The sequence below is a fragment of the Mustelus asterias genome, chromosome 10 (assembly GCF_964213995.1).
Source record: "Mustelus asterias chromosome 10, sMusAst1.hap1.1, whole genome shotgun sequence".
Taxonomy (NCBI): Eukaryota; Metazoa; Chordata; class Chondrichthyes; order Carcharhiniformes; family Triakidae; genus Mustelus; species Mustelus asterias.
The window spans coordinates 126,355,033-126,375,556 of NC_135810.1; the positions used below are offsets into that span (position 1 = coordinate 126,355,033).

At 46.0% G+C, this 20,524-nt stretch overlaps 1 protein-coding gene across 1 annotated transcript in view; it reads left to right on the forward strand.

Annotated features, from left to right (window-relative positions):
- The window catches only part of LOC144499958 (F-box/WD repeat-containing protein 7-like), a 231,951-nt gene that overhangs the window by 178,408 nt on the left and 33,019 nt on the right, over window positions 1-20,524 (forward strand). Inside the window, exons 6-7 of the mRNA XM_078222687.1 lie at window positions 8,956-9,090; window positions 17,029-17,152. Coding sequence (XP_078078813.1) covers window positions 8,956-9,090; window positions 17,029-17,152 — 259 coding nt within the window. The remainder of the gene's footprint in view (window positions 1-8,955; window positions 9,091-17,028; window positions 17,153-20,524) is intronic.

Sequence of the window (20,524 nt, forward strand, 5' to 3'; positions counted from 1 at the left end):
GTGGTGAAGAAGGCATTCGGCATGCTTGGTTTCATCGGTCAGAACCTTGAAGACAGGAGTTGGGACATCTTGTTGAAGTTGTACAAGACATTGGTACGGTCACACTTGGAATACTGTGTGCAATTCTGGTCACCGTATTATAGAAAGGATATTATTAAACTAGAAAGAGTGCAGAAAAGATTTACTAGGATGCTACCAGGACTTGATGGATTGAGTTATAAAGAGAGGCTGAATAGACTGGGACTTTTTTCTCTAGCGCGTAGGAGGCTGAGGGGTGACCTTATAGAGGTCTATAAAATAATGAGGGGCATAGACAAGGTAGATAGTCAATATCTTTTCCGAAAGGTAGGGGAGTCTAAAACTAGAGGGCATAGGTTTAAGGTGAGAGGGGATGAGATACAAAAGTGTCCAGAGGGGCAATTATTTCACACAGAGGGTGGTGAGTGTCTGGAACAAGCTGCCAGAGGTAGTAGTAGAAGCGGATACAATTTTATCTTTTAAAAAGCATTTAGATAGTACATGGGTACGAAGGGTATAGAGGGATATGGGCCAAATATGGACAATTGGGATTAGTTTAGGGTTTTTTTTTTAAAAAGGGCGGCATGGACATGTTGGGCCGAAGGGCCTGTTTCCATGCTGTAAACCTCTATGACTCTAGAATAGGGTTGTTAGGCAGCATGGTTTTGTGAAGGGAGGTCGTGTCTCACAAACCTAATTGAGTTCTTTGAGGAAGTGACAAAAAAGTTGGGCAAGGAAGTGGATGTTGTAGACATGGACTTTAGAAAAGCCTTCGATAAGGTTCCTCATGACAGGCTGATACAGAAAGTGAAGTCATATGGGATCCGAGGTGAGCTGGAAGGAAAACTGGCTTGGGCATAGAAAGAAGTTTAACAACACCAGGTTAAAGTCCAACAGGTTTATTTGGTAGCAAAAGCCACACAAGCTTTCGGAGCTGCAAGCCCCTTCAGGTGAGTGGGAATTCTGCTCACAAACAGAGCATATAAAGACACAAACTCAATTTACATGAATAATGGTTGGAATGCGAATACTTACAACTAATCAAGTCTTTAAGAAACAAAACAACATGAGTGGAGAGAGCATCAAGACAGGCTAAAAAGATGTGTATTGTCTCCAGACAAGACAGCCGGTGAAACTCTGTGGGGGTTACAAATAGTGGGACATGAACCCAATATCCCGGTTGAGGCCGTCCTCGTGTGTGCGGAACTTGGCTATCAGTTTCTGCTCAGCGACTCTGCGCCGTCGTGTGTCGCGAAGGCCGCCTTGGAGAACGCTTACCCGAATATCAGAGGCCGAATGCCCGTGACCGCTGAAGTGCTCCCCAACAGGAAGAGAACAGTCTTGCCTGGTGATTGTTGAGCGGTGTTCATTCATCCGTTGTCGCAGCGTCTGCATAGTTTCCCCAATGTACCATGCCTCGGGATGGTAGCCTCCAAGCCTGTTATAATCTTGTAAACCTCTATCAGGTCCCTCCTCCATTCTCTGACACGCCAATGAAAACAATCCAAGTTTGTTCAACCTTTCTTCATAGTCCATATCCTCCAAACCAGGCAACATCTTGGTAAATCTCCTCTGCATCCTTTCCAATGCATCAACATCCTTCCGGTAGCGTGGCGACCAGAATTGTACACTCCAATTCCCCAAATGCGGCCTAACCAAAGTCTTATACAACTGCAACATGATTTTCCAATTCCTATATTCGAGCCCCGAGGCATGGTACATTGGGGAAACTATGCAGACGCTGCGACAACGGATGAATGAACACCGCTCAACAATCACCAGGCAAGACTGTTCTCTTCCTGTTGGGGAGCACTTCAGCGGTCACGGGCATTCGGCCTCTGATATTTGGGTAAGCGTTCTCCAAGGCGGCCTTCGCGACACATGACGGCGCAGAGTCGCTGAGCAGAAACTGATAGCCAAGTTCCGCACACACGAGGACGGCCTCAACCGGGATATTGGGTTCATGTCCCACTATTTGTAACCCCCACAGAGTTTCACCGGCTGTCTTGTCTGGAGACAATACACATCTTTTTAGCCTGTCTTGATGCTCTCTCCACTCATGTTGTTTTGTTTCTTAAAGACTTGATTAGTTGTAAGTATTCGCATTCCAACCATTATTCATGTAAATTGAGTTTGTGTCTTTATATGCTCTGTTTGTGAACAGAATTCCCACTCGCCTGAAGAAGGGGCTTGCAGCTCCGAAAGCTTGTGTGGCTTTTGCTACCAAATAAACCTGTTGGACTTTAACCTGGTGTTGTTAAACTTCTTACTGTGTTTACCCCAGTCCAACGCTGGCATCTCCACATCTTGGGCATAGAAACCGAGAGTAGCAGTGGAAGGGTACTTTTCTAACTGAAGGTCTGTGACAAGTGGTGTTCCACAAGGATTAGTGCTGGGCCTCTGTTGCTTGTAATATATATAAATGATTTGGAGGAAAATGTAGATGGTCTGATGAGTAAATTTGCAGATCTTGCAAAAATTGGAGAATACAGCAGGATGTAAATCGGCTGGAAACCTGGGCTGAAAGATGGCAGATGGAATTTAACCTGAACAAATGTGAGGTGATGGGACTTGGAAGGTCTACTGCAGAAGGAAAGTATGCAGTAAATGGTAGAGCCCTTAGAAATATTAGCATGCAGAGGGATCTAGCCGTGCAGATCCACAGTTCCCTGAAGGTGGCAACTCAGATGGACAAGATGGTCAAGAAGGCATATGGCATTGGGGCATTGAATATATGTTTCTTAAAGACTTGATTAGTTGTAAGTATTCGCATTCCAACCATTATTCATGTAAATACATGTTGCAGTTGTATAAGACTTTGGTTAGGCCGCATTTGGGGAATTGGAGTGTACAATTCTGGTCGCCACGCTACCGGAAGGATGTTGATGCATTGGAAAGGATGCAGAGGAGATTTACCAAGATGTTGCCTGGTTTGGAGGATATGGACTATGAAGAAAGGTTGAACAAACTTGGATTGTTTTCATTGGCGTGTCAGAGGATGGAGGAGGGACCTGATAGAGGTTTACAAGATTATAACAGGCTTGGATAGAGTGGAGAGTCAGTGTCTTTTTTCCAGGGTCGAAGGGTCAGTTACTCAGGGGCATAGGCTGAGAGTGAGAGGGGGAAGGTTTAAGAGATGCAAGGGGCAAGTTTTTCTCTCACAGGGCGGTGAATGCCTGGAATGCGCTGCCGGAGGAGGTGGTGGAAGCAGATTCTATAACAACGTTCAAGAGGCATCTGGATAGATACATGAATAGGCAGGAAATAGAGGGATATGGACCACGTAGAGGCAAGAAAATAGATTAGAGAGGCATCTGTGTTGGCACAGACTTGGTGGGCCGAAGGGCCTGTTCCTGTGCTGTATCTTTGTTCTTTGAATTCTCTCCAATAGTTGCTCCAATTCTGGCCTTAACAACAGCCCACCTCACAAGGTTTCAATCTCATCCCCTTCATTCCCCTGGATTCCCAGAGTCTGTACTCCATCACTAACTCGCAAGCACAACTTCAGTTTTTTAGCTACGCTGAGCAGAAGACAGTTGTTCCAAAGGGTTACTGTCACCTGATTGACCCACAGCACAGAGCCATCAACCTGCTGCTCCAATCTTTGGTTGCCAGGACTTTTCCAGAGTCTTCAACACTTTAAAGCCTGCCGCCCATAGTCCCTTTTCTGCTTGGAGCCTCTTTCTCTGCTGCTCCTTTGTAACGTTTGGAAATCTCCCTGGCCCCTGCATGGAACACTCTTCCGATTGTGGTGCTACGCTCCTGGGTCACATGACCCTGTTTCTACACTTTTTTTCTCTTAATGCAGGTGCCCTGAGAACTCAAATGCTGTGCTACACATGCGGAGCCCACTCCCAGTCTGCGCGTGTGCAGAAACTCCCAAGGCATGCTGGGAGTTGTAGTTCCCAGCTTCCCGGTGATGAGGTAAGTCGAGAGTGCAGAAAAGATTCATGAAAATGGTTCCAGGGATAAGGTACTTCAACTGAGAAGGTAGACTGACAAAGTTAGAACTGTTCTTCTTGGAGATGGATACTAGGCTGTTATCTGAAAAAGAACAAGGGTTATGGGGAGAAGGCGGGAGAATGGCACTAAGTAAACTGCTCATTTGAAGAGTCAGTGCAGACACGATGGGCCAGATGTCATGTCAAGTGCTGGAGGGGTGCCGATCAGTTGGGCTGCTTTGTCCTGGTGTTGGAGCTGCATTCTTCCAGGTGAGTAGAGAGTATTCCATCACACTCCTGATTTTAGCCTTGTAGATGGTGGGCAGGCTTTGGGGAGTCAGTCAGTGAGTTACTCACCTAAAGCGTTACCTTTGTCTTCCTGGAAGTCTCCTGCCATAACTGAGTTCCGAGTAGGACTGTAGCTTCCAAAGTCTGGTGTCAGGAACAACATGTCCCCATGAGGTGGAACTAGTTTTGAGTGAGCAGCACCCTGTTGTTTGGGGAGTGGGACGTTGTTGTTGGAATGCATTTATTGCCATCCGATTTGGAGGATCTTGCAAGGACATCACTGATGGTTCTCCACTGCTTTGAGGTGTCTGTTGTAGGCCATCTGAAGCAAATTAAAGCACCCGGATCACTGTTGTCCTGTAAACTGTGATCGTAGTCTCTGGTTTGAGATCTTTCTCAGTCGGTCTTTATCTGCAATGTGCCAGCTCAGCCTATGATGAATTTTGTTTTTTTTATGTCTATTTTTGTTGAGAGGATGCTCTCAGGGTATGGGGAATGGTCCGCACATGGAATTGACAAGGACCTGAAGCTCCATTTTGGAGTGAGCACTCCTACAATCATCACCTGCATACTAAAACACACTGGCCGGAATTTTACTGCCTCACCCGCCATGGGAATCGGAGCGGGTGAGGGGTGGAGCATGGGAAAGTCTGTTGACCTTGCAGGATTTTACGGTTTCGGGACAAGCGAAGCCATAACATCCCGCCCAGTGACTGAGGTTGGATGCAAAAATGAGGTGTCAATCTGGTGAAGTAACAATTTAGGAATATATGCTTGGACTGAGCTAGTTGATCCCACAATCAACAGATCAGAGAAATACTCTATAGTCCTGCCACATATGTTGAATGGCAGTGGACAGTTGACGAATGGGCTCAATCAACATCCCCATCTTTGATGGCTGAGCTCAGCAAGTGAGTGCATAAGACATTTGCAACCATCTTCAGCCACCTCCCCACCAAGTTGTTCCAGTCCAACTGCAGTTAGCATCGACCTGAAGGTGAAACATTGCCCTGATATGTCCTGTCCTTAAAAGGAACACATCCAATCCAATCTGGCCGTTTACCTACTACTCAGTCTACTCTCGATCATCAGCAAAGTGATGAAAGGTATCATCGACAGTGCTATTGAGCAGCACTTATTTACCATTTTTATTTGTTCATGGGATGTGGCTGCCGCTGGCTGGGCCAGAATTTATTGATCATCCATGAGGGCATTTAAGAGTCGATCACATTACTGTAGATGTGGAGTCACATGTAGGCCAGGCTAGGTCAGAATGGCAGATTTCCTGCCCTAAAGGACATTAGTGAACCAGATGAGATTTACAGCAATCAAGAATGTTTTCATCGCCATTAGAGCTATAATTCCAGATTTTTAAAAATGTAATTCAAATTTCACCATCTTCTGTGGTGGGATTTGAACCTGGATCACCAGAGCTTTATCCCAGGTCTTTGGATTACTAGTCCTGCAACAGTACCGCTACACCACCACTTTCCCAATTACCTGTACTCGCTCCCCAGTTACCAGTTAACTGATCAGTTTGGGTTCCGTCAGGCTCGTTCAGCTCCAGACTCATTTCAGCCTTGCTCAAACATGGACAAAAAGCCAGGGGTAAAGGGTGAGAGTTGCTGCCCTGACATCAAGGCAGAATTTGACCAAATCTAGCATCAAGGAGTCCTAGTAAAATTCAGTGAGAATTAGTGCAAATTCTGCACTAGATAGCGCTTTATCTAAAACACTGAAAAACGTGAGTGCCCCTCAATGTAGAGATCTAGGTTCCAAGATCTTAAAGGCTCCATCAACAATCTTCTCTCCATCATAAGGTCAGACATGGGGATGTTTGTTGATGATGGTCCAATGTTCACTTCCATTCGCAACTCCTTAGGTACTGAAGCAGTTTTGGTGCTTTCGTGCAGGAAAACCTGAGCAACATCAGGTTTGGATTGGTAAGTGGCAAATGACATTTGTTTCACATGAGCATCAAACAATAACCATCTCCAAGGTTGTTTTAATTACCTTCCCTCGACATTGAATAATCTTACATTGGCTAGCCCCTCCACAATCAATATCCTTGGGTCGCCATTAAGCTCAAGTGATATATGAATAAAAAGTAAGTCAGTGTTAGTATTCTGTGATGTGGAATTCACTTCCTGACCCTCCAAAGCCTGACCACCATCTACAAGGCACAAGTCAGGGGTACGATTAAATGCTCGGCTGGATGGTTGTATCTCCAACAACATTAAAGAAGTTCTGCCAGGACAAAGCAGCCCACCTTAAACATCCATTGCCTTCACCACTGACACACTATGGCAGCAGTGTGTAGCATCTACAAGATGCACTGTGGAAACTCACCAAGACTTATTTGACGGCTATTCTCAAACCTTTGATTTCGACAATCTAGATGGACAATGGCAGCAGATTCATGGGAACACTATCAATTGCAAATTTCTCTCCAAGTGATTTAACATTCCATCCTTGAAATATGTTGACTTTCCTTCACTGTCACTGGGTCAAACCTTCCCACTTCCCTAGCAGCACTGCTGTGTGTACTACAGAGGCTGCAGTGATTCAAGATGGTGACACACCATCACCTTTTTGAAGGCAATTGCAGTGGGGCAAATTTTAAAAAAAAACTTGGACAGGCAGAAATTATCTAGTGCTCTGATGTGTGATTCCTTTGCTGTCTCTAACCTCTCCCTCATCCTTTTCTTTTTACCCTTCTCACGGCCTTTTGTCTCCCTGTTTTTTGCTGATACAACGACTTAGTGTTATTTATTTACCCACTGGTTTTTCTAAACTCCATCTTGCATATTTATTGATCCTCACTGTTGATTCTATCAAAATGTGGAGATTCTATCAAAAGCATGGAACATCTTATCTACTGTGGTCATTTCTCCCTGGTGGAGGTAGTTCTAATCAGGTGGTACGTCTTGGAACAGAACCATTTCATCACTGTTCCAGGCAGATGGGAATCTCAGCAATTCTTTAAATCTTTGGTATCTCGAATGTGAAACAGATGCTGTACTACCACTCTTTATGAAGTAAATGTTTGTTGTACAATTGTGAAGGATATCTATTGAAAATCCCATTTTTTCTAATGATCGTGTGAAGTTCTGCACGTGATCATTAGTATTAAATGCTTGTCCAAGATGTTGAGACTTCTAAAGGTTAGTCTAAGTCTGATGGTGTAGGTACAGCCTCTGTGTTGAGTGACTGATATGTTGAGTTGGCAGTAGGCCTGATGCAATTCACCTCTGCTATCCTGACCAAGACAGATATGAAAGTAACCATTGTTTCTGCCCCGATCAGTACACTGTGACTTCTGTGAATTACGTGTAGTAATGGTGAATAAGGATTTGATCAGGTCCTCCTGTGATACCTTCACTGGAGAAATAATCCTCTTATGCTCACTGTCTTGACCGACCAAAGAGTATACAATCATACAGCACAGAAGAGGCCCTTCGGCCCATTGAGTTTACACCAATGCATTAGAAACAACTCCGCTCCCACCTAATCCCATCTGCCAGCACTTGACTCATAGCCCTGCAAATGCTCATTCAGATCATTTTTAAAGGATGTGAGGCAACCTGCCTCTACCACCCTCCCAGGCAGCATATTCCAGACCGTCACCACCCTCTGGGTAAAAGTTTTTCCTCACACCCCACCTAAACCTCCTGCCTATTATCTTGAACCTATGTCCCTTTGTGACTGACCCTTCAACTAAGGGGAACAGCTGCTTCTTATCCACTCTGTCCATGTCCCTCATAATCTTGTACACCTCGATCAGGTCGCCCCTCAGTCTTCTGTACTCCAACGAAAACAGCCCAAGCCTATCCAACCTCTCTTCATAACTTACATGTTCCATCCCAGACAGCGTCCTGGTGAATCTCCTCTGCACCCCCTCCAGTGCAATCACATCCTTCCTATAATGTGGCGACCAGAACTGCACACACTGCTCCAGCTGTGGCCTCACCAAAGTTCTATACAACTCCAACATGACTTCCCTGTTTTTGTAATCTGTGCCTCGATTAATAAAGGCAAGTGTCCCATATGCCTTTTTCACTACCGAACTAATATGCCCTTCCACTTTGAGATCTGTGGACAAACACGTCAAGGTCCCTTTGTTCCACAGAACTTCCTAGTGTCCTACCGTTCATTAAATACTTTCTTGTCAGATTACTCCTTCCAAAGTGTACCATCTCACACTTTTCAGGGTTAAATTCCATCTGCCACTCAACTGCCCATTTGACTCTTCCGCCTATATCTTCTTGTAGCTCAAGACACTCCGTCTCACTGTTAACCACCCGGCCAATCTTTGTGTCATCCTGAGTCGCCATATGCCAGAGGATTGCTCGCATTTTTGAGCTTTTATAGTAGATCATTGTTTTCTAAAGTACTGGGATGGGAGGAGTGAAATCAAATAGAAAAGTGAAAACATTCTAATTAATGGACCATGATTTTGGATAAATTTACCATCCCACACTTCCCTTCGGTGTCATGCTCAGTGAGTGTGTCGGATTGGTGTCTTAGCTCTATCCCTGATCTGTGCTCTGTTTGAGTGCACTTAGTATGTGTAAACTTATAACTGGCTGTTCTGGCATGTAACTGGAGTGTTGACACTTTGATATTTGTAAATGTTCCTGCCAATAGGTGAATGCTAAGGTTAGAACTTAGTGCTTTAACCTCTGACCTTTTTCTTTTTGTTCCATAGAAGTGGAGTGGTCCTGAGAAGCTCCTAGCATTGGATGAGCTCATTGATCGCTGCGAGACCTCTCAGATCAAATACATGATGCAGGTCATCGAGCCTCAGTTCCAGCGGGACTTCATCTCCCTCCTTCCAAAAGAGGTACGTGTCTGAGTGGTCATGAGCCCTTGTGAGCTACTGATGTGGAGCATGAGCGACAGTACTAACGCTTACAGAGCGCACAGTAAAATCAACGTGAGAAGCTTGTCCCAGTCGAGCCAATCACTGCTTGGCCAGGTTTCTTTCCCGTTTATCTTGCCTGAAAGAAGTTTGTATCTGCAGCTGCTCAGAGATTTTTAATTCTCTATCCCGCCTCTTTCACTGTAGACTGATGTGAAGGTTCAGTTCTTTAGGCACCAACAGCTCTGTTGAACCTCTCCCACAGGCCGTATGGCTGAAAAATATCAGCTCTGACTTGTAAGTTTGACAATTTTCATCACTCACTATCTGTGATCAGCTGTCTAGAACTAACAGTAAGTAGTCTCACAACACCAGGTTAAAGTCTAACAGGTTTATTTGGTAGCACGAGCTTTCGGAGCACTGCTCCTTCATTAGGTGAGCAGCGCTCCTAAAGCTCGTGCTACCAAATAAACCTGTTGGACTTTAACCTGGTCTTGTGAGACTATTTACCGTGCCTACCCCAGTCCAACGCCAGCAACGCCACACCATTAGAGCTAAAAGGGTTACATTAGTTCAAAGTTTTTAATTTCAAAGTTTTATTATAGAACATATAGAACATAGAAAGCCACAGCACAAACAGGCCCTTCGGCCCACAAGTTGCGCCGATCACATCCCCACCTCTAGGCCTATCTATAGCCCTCAATCCCATTAAATCCCATGTACTCATCCAGAAGTCTCTTAAAAGACCCCAACGAGTTTGCCTCCACCACCACCGACGTCAGCCGATTCCACTCACCCACCACCCTCTGAGTGAAAAACTTACCCCTGACATCTCCTCTGTACCTACCCCCCAGCACCTTAAACCTGTGTCCTCTCGTAGCAACCATTTCAGCCCTTGGAAATAGCCTCTGAGAGTCTACCCTATCCAGACCTCTCAACATCTTGTAAACCTCTATCAGGTCACCTCTCATCCTTCGTCTCTCCAGGGAGAAGAGACCAAGCTCCCTCAACCTATCCTCATAAGGCATGCCCCCCAATCCAGGCAACATCCTTGTAAATCTCCTCTGCACCCTTTCAATGGCTTCAACATCTTTCCTGTAATGAGGTGACCAGAACTGCGCGCAGTACTCCAAGTGGGGTCTAACCAGGGTCCTATAAAGCTGCAGCATTATCTCCCGACTCCTAAACTCAATCCCTCGATTAATGAAGGCCAGTACGCCGTACGCCTTCTTGACCGCATCCTCCACCTGCGAGGCCGATTTAAGAGTCCTATGGACCCGGACCCCAAGGTCCTTCTGATCCTCTACACTGCTAAGAATGGTACCCTTCATATTATACTGCTGCTTCATCCCATTGGATCTGCCAAAATGGATCACCACACACTTATCCGGGTTGAAGTCCATCTGCCACTTCTCCGCCCAGTCTTGCATTCTATCTATGTCTCGCTGCAACTTCTGACATCCCTCCAAACTATCCACAACACCACCTACCTTGGTGTCGTCAGCAAACTTACCAACCCATCCCTCCACTTCCTCAGCCAGGTCATTTATGAAAATGACAAACAGCAAGGGTCCCAGAACAGATCCCTGGGGCACTCCACTGGTCACTGACCTCCATGCAGAGAAAGACCCCTCCACAGCCACTCTCTGCCTTCTGCAGGCAAGCCAGTTCTGGATCCACAAGGCAACAGCCCCTTGGATCCCATGCCCTCTCACTTTCTCAAGAAGTCTTGCATGGGGGACCTTATCGAACGCCTTGCTGAAGTCCATATAGACCACATCCACCGCTCTTCCTTCGTCAATGTGTTTGGTCACATTTTCAAAGAACTCAACCAGGCTCGTAAGGCACGACCTGCCCTTGACAAAGCCGTGCTGACTACTTTTGATCATACTAAACTTCTCTAGATGATCATAAATCCTGTCTCTCAGGATCCTCTCCATCAACTTACCAACCACTGAGGTTAGACTCACCGGTCGGTAATTTCCCGGGCTGTCCCTGTTCCCTTTCTTGAATATAGGGACCACATCTGCAATCCTCCAATCCTCCGGAACCTCTCCCGTCTCCATCGACGATGCAAAGATCATCGCCAAAGGCTCCGCAATCTCCTCCCTCGCCTCCCACAGTAACCTGGGGTACATCCCATCCGGTCCCGGCGACTTACCAACCTTGATGCCATTCAATAGTTCCAACACATCCTCTTTCTTTATGTCCACATGCTCGATCCTTTCTGTCCACCGCAAACCAGCAGTACAACCACCCAGATCCCTTTCCACCGTGAATACCGAGGTAAAGTATTCATTAAGCACCTCCGCCATTTCTAACGGTTCCGCACAAACTTTTCCCCCTTCACCTTTTAAGGGTCCTATGCCTTCACATCTCATCCTTTTACTCTTGACATATTTGTAGAAAGCCTTGGGATTCTCCTTAATCTTACCCGCCAAGGCCTTCTCATGACCCCTTCTCGCTCTCCTAATTTCCTTCTTAAGCTCCTTCCTACATCCCGTATACTCCTCTAAATCCTTAACACCTCCTAGCTCTCTGAACCTTCTGTACGCCTCTCTTTTCTTATTCACCAGGTTCATCACAACCTTCTTGCACCACGGTTCCCGTACCCTACCAACACCCCCCTGTCTCATCGAAACGTTGTCATGCAGAGCTCCAGACAAACATTCCTTGAAAATCCTCCACTTTCCTTCGGTACTTTTCCCCAAGAATGCCTCCTTCCAATTTACCCGTCTAATTTCCTCCCTGATGACACTGTATTTCCCTTTACTCCAGAGAAACACTTTCCTAGCCTGCCTGATCCTATCTCTTTCCAATGCTATCGTGAAGGAGATAGAATTATGATCGCTATCCCCAAGATGCTCACCCACCGAGAGATCCTCCACCTGTCCAGGTTCATTAGCCAGCACCAGATCAAGTACAGCCTCTCCTCTAGTAGGCTTATCCACATACTGTGTCAGGAAACTCTCCTGGACACACCTAACAAACTCCTCTCCATCCAAACCCCTAGCCCTAGGGATATTCCAATCTATGTTTGGGAAATTAAAATCTCCCATCACGACAACTCTGTTATTCCTACATCTCTCCAGGATCTGTTTCCCCATCTGCTCCTCAACATCTCTGTTACTATTGGGCGGCCTATAGAAAACACCCAGCAACGTTACCGACCCCTTCCTGTTCCTAACCTCCACCCACAGAGACTCCGTAGTCAATCCCTCCACGGCGTCCACCTTCTCTACAGCCGTGACACTATCCCTGATCAACAGTGCCACTCCCCCCCCTCTCTTGCCTCCCTCCCTGTCCTTCCTGAAACATCTAAAACCCGGCACCTGAAGCACCCAGTCCTGTCCCTGAGACATCCAAGTCTCCGTAATGGCCACCACATCACAATTCGAAGCAGCAATCCACGCTCTAAGCTCATCCACTTTATTCACTACACTCCTGGCATTAAAATAGACACATCTCAGACCTTCAGCCTGAGCACTTCCCTTCTCCATCAGTCGTCTAACCTCCCTCTTACCCTGTTTACATTCCTTATCTATTTGCGAGCTAACCTCCTCGCTCTCAGTCCCCTCATTTCGATTCCCTCCCCCCAACCTTTCTAGTTTAAAGTCTCTCCAGTAGCCTTAGCCAACCTTCCCGCCAGGATATTGGTCCCCCTGGGATTCAAGTGCCACCCGTCTTTTTTAAACAGGTCACACCTGCCCCTAAAGAGGTCCCAATGATCCAAGTACCCAAATCCTTGTCTCTTGCTCCAGTCCCTCAGCCACGCATTCATTCTCCACCGATTCCTGTTCTCACTCTCCCGCGGCACAGGCAGCAATCCCGAGATTACTACCTTTGCATTCCTCTTTCTCAGCTGTCTACCTAACTCCCTATATTCTCTTTTCATGACCCCTTCCCTCTTCCTACCTATGTCAGCAGTACCTATATGCATCACGACCTTCGGCTCCTCTCCCTCCCCCTTCAGGATTTCTGGGACTCGACCAGAGACATCCCGGACCCCTGCACCAGGGAGGCAAACCACCATCCGAGAGTCCCGTCTGTGTCCGCAAAAACGCCTATCTGACCCCCTCACCGTAGAGTCCCCAATTAGCACTACCCTCCTTTCCTTACCCTTTTGCACTACTGGGCCAGGCTCAGCTCCAGAGACACTGCCACCGCTGCTTCCCCCAGGTGGGCTGTCCACCCCAGTAGTACTCAGACAGGAGTACTTATTATTAAGGGGCACATCCACCGGGGTGCTCACCATCAACCGAGCTTTCTCCTTCCTCACTGTTACCCAGTTACCCTCCTCCCGTGGTCCCGGGGTGACCACCTGCCGATAGCTCCTGTCAATGACCTCCTCACTATCCCTAACCCGGCAAAGGTCCTCGAGCTGCAATTCCAGTTCCCTAACATGGTCCCTTAGGAACCGCAGCTCAACACACCCAGCACAGATATGGTCGTCCGGGAGGCTAGGAGCCTCCAGGACCTCCCACATCCTACATTGGGAACAACATACTGGCCTCACACTCATAATTGCCCCTTTAAACACACAGGGGAAAAAAAAGTGAATGAAAATTTTAAACTTACCTTTCCTCCTCCTGTTTTCTCCAAAGCCCTGCTCTCACTGGGTCTTTTTTTTTAGGTTAGAGGAGGAGGGAGGGTGGGATACTCTACAAGTGTAGAGTATCGGGATTCCTCTCTGTTCCAATTTATTGGGGAAAAAAAAAAATCTCTCTCTCCCAGACCTCCCTGCGCGACCACTTCCGGGTTTAGATATTATTAAAGAAAAAACCCGCGAAAAAGTAAGTTAAAAAATAACAGCGCTTACCCGCAGCACTCCTCTCGCGAATCTCTCCCTCTCTGCTGCACTTCCAAGACTTATTGTCACAAGTAGGCTTGCATTAACACTGCAATGAAGTTACTGTGAAAATCCGCTAGTCGCCGCACTCTGGCGCCTGTTCGGGTACACTGAGGGAGAATTTAGCATGGCCAATGCATCATAACCAGCACATCTTTCAGACTGTGGGAGAAAACCCTTGCAGACACAGGGAGAATGTGTGGACTCCACACAGACAGTGACCCAAACTGGGAATTGAACCCGGGTCCCGGGTGCTGTGAGGCAGCAGAGCTAACCACTGTGCCACCATGCTAGAGTTATTAGAAAATCAGGTTGCTTGTATTCCCTCAAATATAGATGATAAAGGGGTGACCAATTGAAATGTTTAAGACAATTGAAGGATTTGATAGGATAGATAGAAATATATACTTCCTCTGAAACAGAGGTCCAGAACAAAGGGAGCATAACCTTACAATTGGAGTCAGGTTGATCACGGGTAATATCAGGCAGCATCTCTTCACAGAAAAGGTGGTGGAAATGTGGTAGACTCTCTTGCTTTCTGTTTCTCACTGTCTGTCCCTCTCGTTTTCTCTTCTTTCCCCCCCCCCCCCCCCCCCTACAATGACTGGTCATGTACCCCCTTTGCTCCATTTCCATTCATACCTTTGAATAAGAAAAATCAATCAATCTCAGATTTTAAATGAACAATTGATCTAGTTTCACTTGTATTTACAGAAGAGTGGTCCAGACTTCTGTGTAATTGTGTTTCCAAATTTCATTCCTGAAAGATCAGGCTCTAATATTTAGACTCTGCCCCGTAATCCGATACTCAATCATCAGGAATATTTTCTCTCAATTGACCTATCTGTTTCCTTTCATGTGAAAGCTTTGAGCACAGCAGCTCTTAACCTTTGAAATCTTGGAGAATACAAAGCTAATTTGTTTAATCGCTCCTCGTAGCTTAATCCTGGGCATCCATGTTATCATTCCAGTAAACTTTTGCTCCAATCCCTTCAAGGCCAGCATATGCTTTCGAAGGTATGGTACCCAGAACTTCTCTCACTACTGCAGGTGTGGTCTAACCAGGGATTGTATAGCTGAGGCATATGTTCTACCTTCTTGTATTGTGGTCCTCTGGGCATATAGTCCAGAATTCCCTTTGCCTTGGGTCCAGTTGGGAGGGAGTGGGGGACTAAAATACAACACAAAGCAAACCAAGCACGAGGTTTGATTTCAAGAGGGAGGAAATTGAAAAGTAGGCAAGTTATAATAATCCTGTACTGAACCTTAGTTAGATCACATTCAATACCACATGAAGTTCTGGTCACTATAATGTAAAAATAATATACAGGCTCTGGTGAATCTCTGGAGATTTATGAGAAAAATGCCAGAAATCTGTGGTATACAGGTCAGGAAAGCATTGGCAGGCTAGTCTCCTGTGACTTCATCGAGGTATCCCAAATTCTGAAAGGTTTTCTGAAGAGTGGATACAGAGAGAATGTTTTGTCTTGTGGGGAAGAGCATAACTAGAGGCTATCAATATAAGAGACATCAAAAAATCCAGTAAGGAATTTAAAATAAACTTTTTGTTGAGAATGTGGAAGTCCGTACCACAGGGAATGGTTATAAGGAATAGTATAGATACTCTTTCAGGGGAATCTGGACAAGCATTTGAGAGAGAAGGAAATTGAGGGGAACAGAGATAGAGTTGTACGAGAAGAGATGGGAGGAAGAGCTGCCATGGATATTTCAATCACAACCTAGAAGACAGCATGCAGATATATCTTGCCATCTGCAGTTTGAATGATGTTGCATAACTCGGCACTATCAACATTTCCATTAACTCCCTCCCGAATAGCACTGTGGAGTACCTACCCAGTAAGAAGTCTCACAACACCAGGTTAAAGTCCAACAGGTTTATTTGGTAGTAAATACCATAAGCTTTCGGAGCGCTGCTCCTTCGTCAGATGGAGTGGAAATATGCTCTCAAACAGGGCACAGACACAAAATCAAGTTGCAGAATACTGATTAGAATGCGAATCCTACAGCCAATCAGGTCTTAAAGGTACAGACAATGTGGGTGGAGGGAGCATTAAACACAGGTTAAAGAGATGTGTATTGTCTCCAGACAGAACAGCTAGTGAGATTCTGCAAGCCCAGGAGGCAAGCTATGGGGGTTACTGATAATGTGACATAAATCCAACATCCCGGTTTAGGCTGTCCTCATGTGTGCGGAACTTGGCTATCAGTTTCTGCTCAGCGACTCTGCGCTGTCGTGTGTCGTGAAGGCCGCCTTGGAGAACGCTTACCTGAAGATCCATAGTTGAATGCCCGTGACTGCTGAAGTGCTGAAACTGATGGCCAAGTTCCGCACACATGAGGACGGCCTAAACTGGGATGTTGGATTTATGTCACATTATCAGTAACCCCCACAGCTTGCCCCCTGGACTTGCAGAATCTCACTAGCTGTTCTGTCTGGAGACAATACACATCTCTTTAACCTGTGTTTAATGCTCCCTCCACCCACATTGTCTGTACCTTTAAGACCTGGCTGGCTTTAGGGATTCGCATTCTAATCAGTATTCTGTAACTTGATTTTGTGTCTCTGTGCCCTGTTTGAGAGCAGATATCCACTCCATCTGATGAAGGAGCAGCGCTCCGAAAGCTTATGGTATTTGCTACCAAATAAACCTGTTGGACTTTAACCTGGTGTTGTGAGACTTCTTACTGTGTTCACCCCAGTCCAACGCCGGCATCTCCACTTCGTGGTACCTACCCTACAGGGATTGCTGTGGTCCAAGAAGGCAGCTCCCCACCACCTTTCTGGGCAATTAGGCATGGGCAATAAAATGTTGGCCTAGCTAATGACAGTGACATTCTGTGAAAGAATAGGATATAATTGAGGGTGATTGCCAATCGGACTGGTATTAAACTATTTCAGAGCAGTGGTAATATTTTCAAAGGGCAGATGTGATCTTATTCTTCAATTTTCAGACTGATTCTGTTTTAATATTGGATCTCCTCCTGAATCTGTAATCAGCAGTCAGTGCGTTTGGAACAGGTTTACAGTGTCTGCTGTTTCTGCCTTGCAGCTGGCACTCTACGTCCTGTCATTTCTGGAGCCTCGGGACCTGCTGCGGGCAGCACAGACTTGTCGGTACTGGCGCATCTTGGCTGAGGATAATCTGCTCTGGAGAGAGAAATGCAGGGAAGAAGGTGAGTGTAGAAATGGTGGCATGTTCACATCTTAATTGCCAGGTAAATCCAAGTGCCGACAGAGATAACCAAAATTCAATTCTTGAATTAACGGTGATTATTCTTGGCAGCCTGTGGTTTCTGATCAAACCCCATCCGCCAATTCATTCATCAATTTTCAACATTCTTCTCCGAGACTGCAGGTTCCTTGGTTACATTGAACCAAAGCATCGTTGAATATTTGCTTTTTCTTTCCAATCTTGATATTTTTTCTCCTATACCCACACAATCAGGAGGGAGAATTTTGGCCCATTTTCCAGATTGTTCCTGAGGTTTGCTACAGCATCCCTATGTCCGTCGAACTGAGAACACCAATCTCAGCACAAATCAAAGATTACCAGACCCTCCTGGTGTGTTCCTGCCCCAATGAACTCATTTCTTCCTATCCTTACTCCATCCTCTCTGCTCTTGCCCAGTTCCTCCCCACCTACATCTGCGATTCTCCTGATGTCCTACATCACATCAAGATCTTCCAGTTCCCTGGCCCAAACCACCTCTTCCTCACCATGGGTGTCCAATCCCTCGACACCTCCACTTCCCACCAGGATGGCCTGAGGGCTCTTCGCTTCTTCCCCGAACAGAGACCTGAACAATCACCAGCCACCACCCCTCTCTGTCTGGCTGAACTGGTTCTCTCAATCAATTTCTCCTTGAGTGCTGATGAAGGGTCATCCAGACTCAACTTTAGCTCTATTCTCTCTCCACACATACTGCTGAGGTTTTCTGGCATTTTCTGTATGTGACTCATGAAGCACCATCACCAGTGCTTGATCTGATGGAGTTGATTCAGTTTCTAATTAGTTTCTAATTAGTTTCCAGCGCACATTTAATGTGCTGTCGCTTGCTGTGTCTCTGTGCGATTTCTGGCATTTTCCTGGAATAAGCATGGATTTGTTAAGGAAAGGTCGTATCTGACGAACTTGATTGAATTTTTTGAGGCGGTATCGAGGATTCATGAGGGTTATGGGGTTGATGTGGTCTACATAGATTTCAGCAAGGCTTTTGACAAAATCCCACGTGTTAGGGCTGTCTGTCTTATCCCACAGGATTATACAGATAGTCACAAGAACAAGCCCTCTCAAGCTTCTTCTGTCATTCACTGAAATCATAATTTTATTTCAAACTCATTTGCCCCATATAGGATGCAAAGAACAAAGAAAAGTACAGCACAGGAACAGGCCCTTCGGCCCTCCAAGCCTGTGCCGATCATGATGTCCTAACTAAACTGAAAAAAATCTTCTGCCCTTACTTGGTCCGTATCCCTCTCTTCCCTCCCTGTTCATGTACCCATCCAGATGCCTCTTAAATGTTGCTAATGTGCCTGTTTTCACTACCTCCTCCGGCAGCGTGTTCCAGGCACCCACCATTCTCTGCGTGAAAAACTTCCCCCGCACATCACCCTTAAACTTTCCCCACCTCACCTTGAACCTGTGCCCCCCTGTAATTGATACTTGCACCCTGGGAAAAAGCCTTTGCCTATCCACCCTGTCTGTGCCTCTCATAATTTTGTAAACCTCTATCAGGTCTCCCCTCAGCCTCTGTCTTTCCAGTGAAAACAATCCTAGTTTGTTCAACGTCTCCTCAAAGCCAACACCCTCGAGACCAGGCAACATCCTGGTGAACCTTCTTTGCACTCTCTTCAAAGCTTCCATGTCCTTCTGGTAGTGTGGTGACCAGAACTGCACACAATACTCCAAATGCGGCCTAACCAAGGTTTTATATAGCTGCAAAATGATTTCCCAACTCTTGTCTTCAATGCTCTGGCTGATGAAGGCAAACATGCCATAGGCCTTCTTAATCATCATGGCCACCTGTGTTGCCACTTTTAGGGAACTGTGGAAGTGCACGTCCAGATCCCTCTGTATGTTAATGTTCCGCAGGGTTCTGCCATTTACAGTATAATTCACATCTAAATTTGATCCTCCAAAATGCATCACCTCACATTTGTCCGGATTAAACACTATCTGCCATTTCTGTGCCCAAGTCTCCAATCTATCTCTATCCTGTTGTATCCTCTGACAATCCTGGCATTATCAGCAACTCCATCAATCTTCGTGTCATCTGCAAATTTACTGATCAGCCCACCCACATTTTCCTCCAGATCATTTATATATACTATAAACAACAGAGGTCCCAGCACTGATCCCTGTGGAACACCACTAGCTACAAATCATCATTCTGAAAAACACCCTTCCACAGCTACTCTCCGTCTTCTCTAACCAAGCCAGTTCTGTATCTATCGAGTCAGCCCACCCGGGACCCCATGTGATATTAGTTTTTATCATGCCAATCTGCATGTGGGTTCTTGCCTTACTAAAATCCATATAAACTACATCCACAGCCCTTCCCTCATCAATTATCTTTGTCATCTCTTCAAAAATTCAATCAAGTTGGTGAGACATGACCTAACCCGTACAAAACCATGCTGCCTGTCACTAACCAGTCCATTTTCTTCCAAATGTGCATATATCCTGTCCCTCAACATCTTCTCCAAAAGCTTCCCCACCACTGACGTCAGGTTCACCGGCCTATAATTTCCTGGATTATCCCTGCTTCCTTTCTTCAACAAGGGGCATGTCTACCTTAATGCAATTTAGGATACTCAACACTTCCTTTCTCGATATATTGACATTTTCTTGAGCATTCACACACCCATCCCTGACCTCAACATCTGTCGTGTCCTTCTCCTTGGTGAAATACCGACACAAAGAACTCATTAAGGATCTTACCCACTTCCTGTGGCTCTACGCATAACTTCCCTCCATTGTCTTTGAGAGGGCCTACTCTTTCTTTTGCTATCCTCTTGCTCCTAATATATGCATAAAAAGCCTTGGGATTCTCCTTGACCCTGTTTGCCAAAGACACTTCATGGCCCCTTTTAGCCCTCCGAATTCCACGTTTAAGTTCCTTCCTACTTTCACTGTACTCCTCAAGGACTTTGTCAGATTTCAGATGCCTAGACATATCATATGCTTCCTTTTTCCTTTTGACTAAGCTTACAATTTCCCTCATCATCCATGGTTCCTGAATCCTGCCATTTCTATCTTTCATTTTTACAGGGACATGCCTGTCCTGTACTTCAATCAAGCGGCCTTTAAAAGCCTCCCACATGCCAGATGTGGATTTGCCCTCCGAGCCGCTCCCAATCCCCATTCCCCAGTTCCTGTCTAATTTGGATGTCATTGGCCCTCGCCCAATTAAACACCCTCACCCGAGGGCCACTCTTGTCCTTATCCTTGACTACCCAAAATCTTATGGAATTATGGTCGCTCAGCCCAAAATGCTCCCCCACTGAAACATCGATCACCTGGCCCGGCTCATTCCCCAAGACCC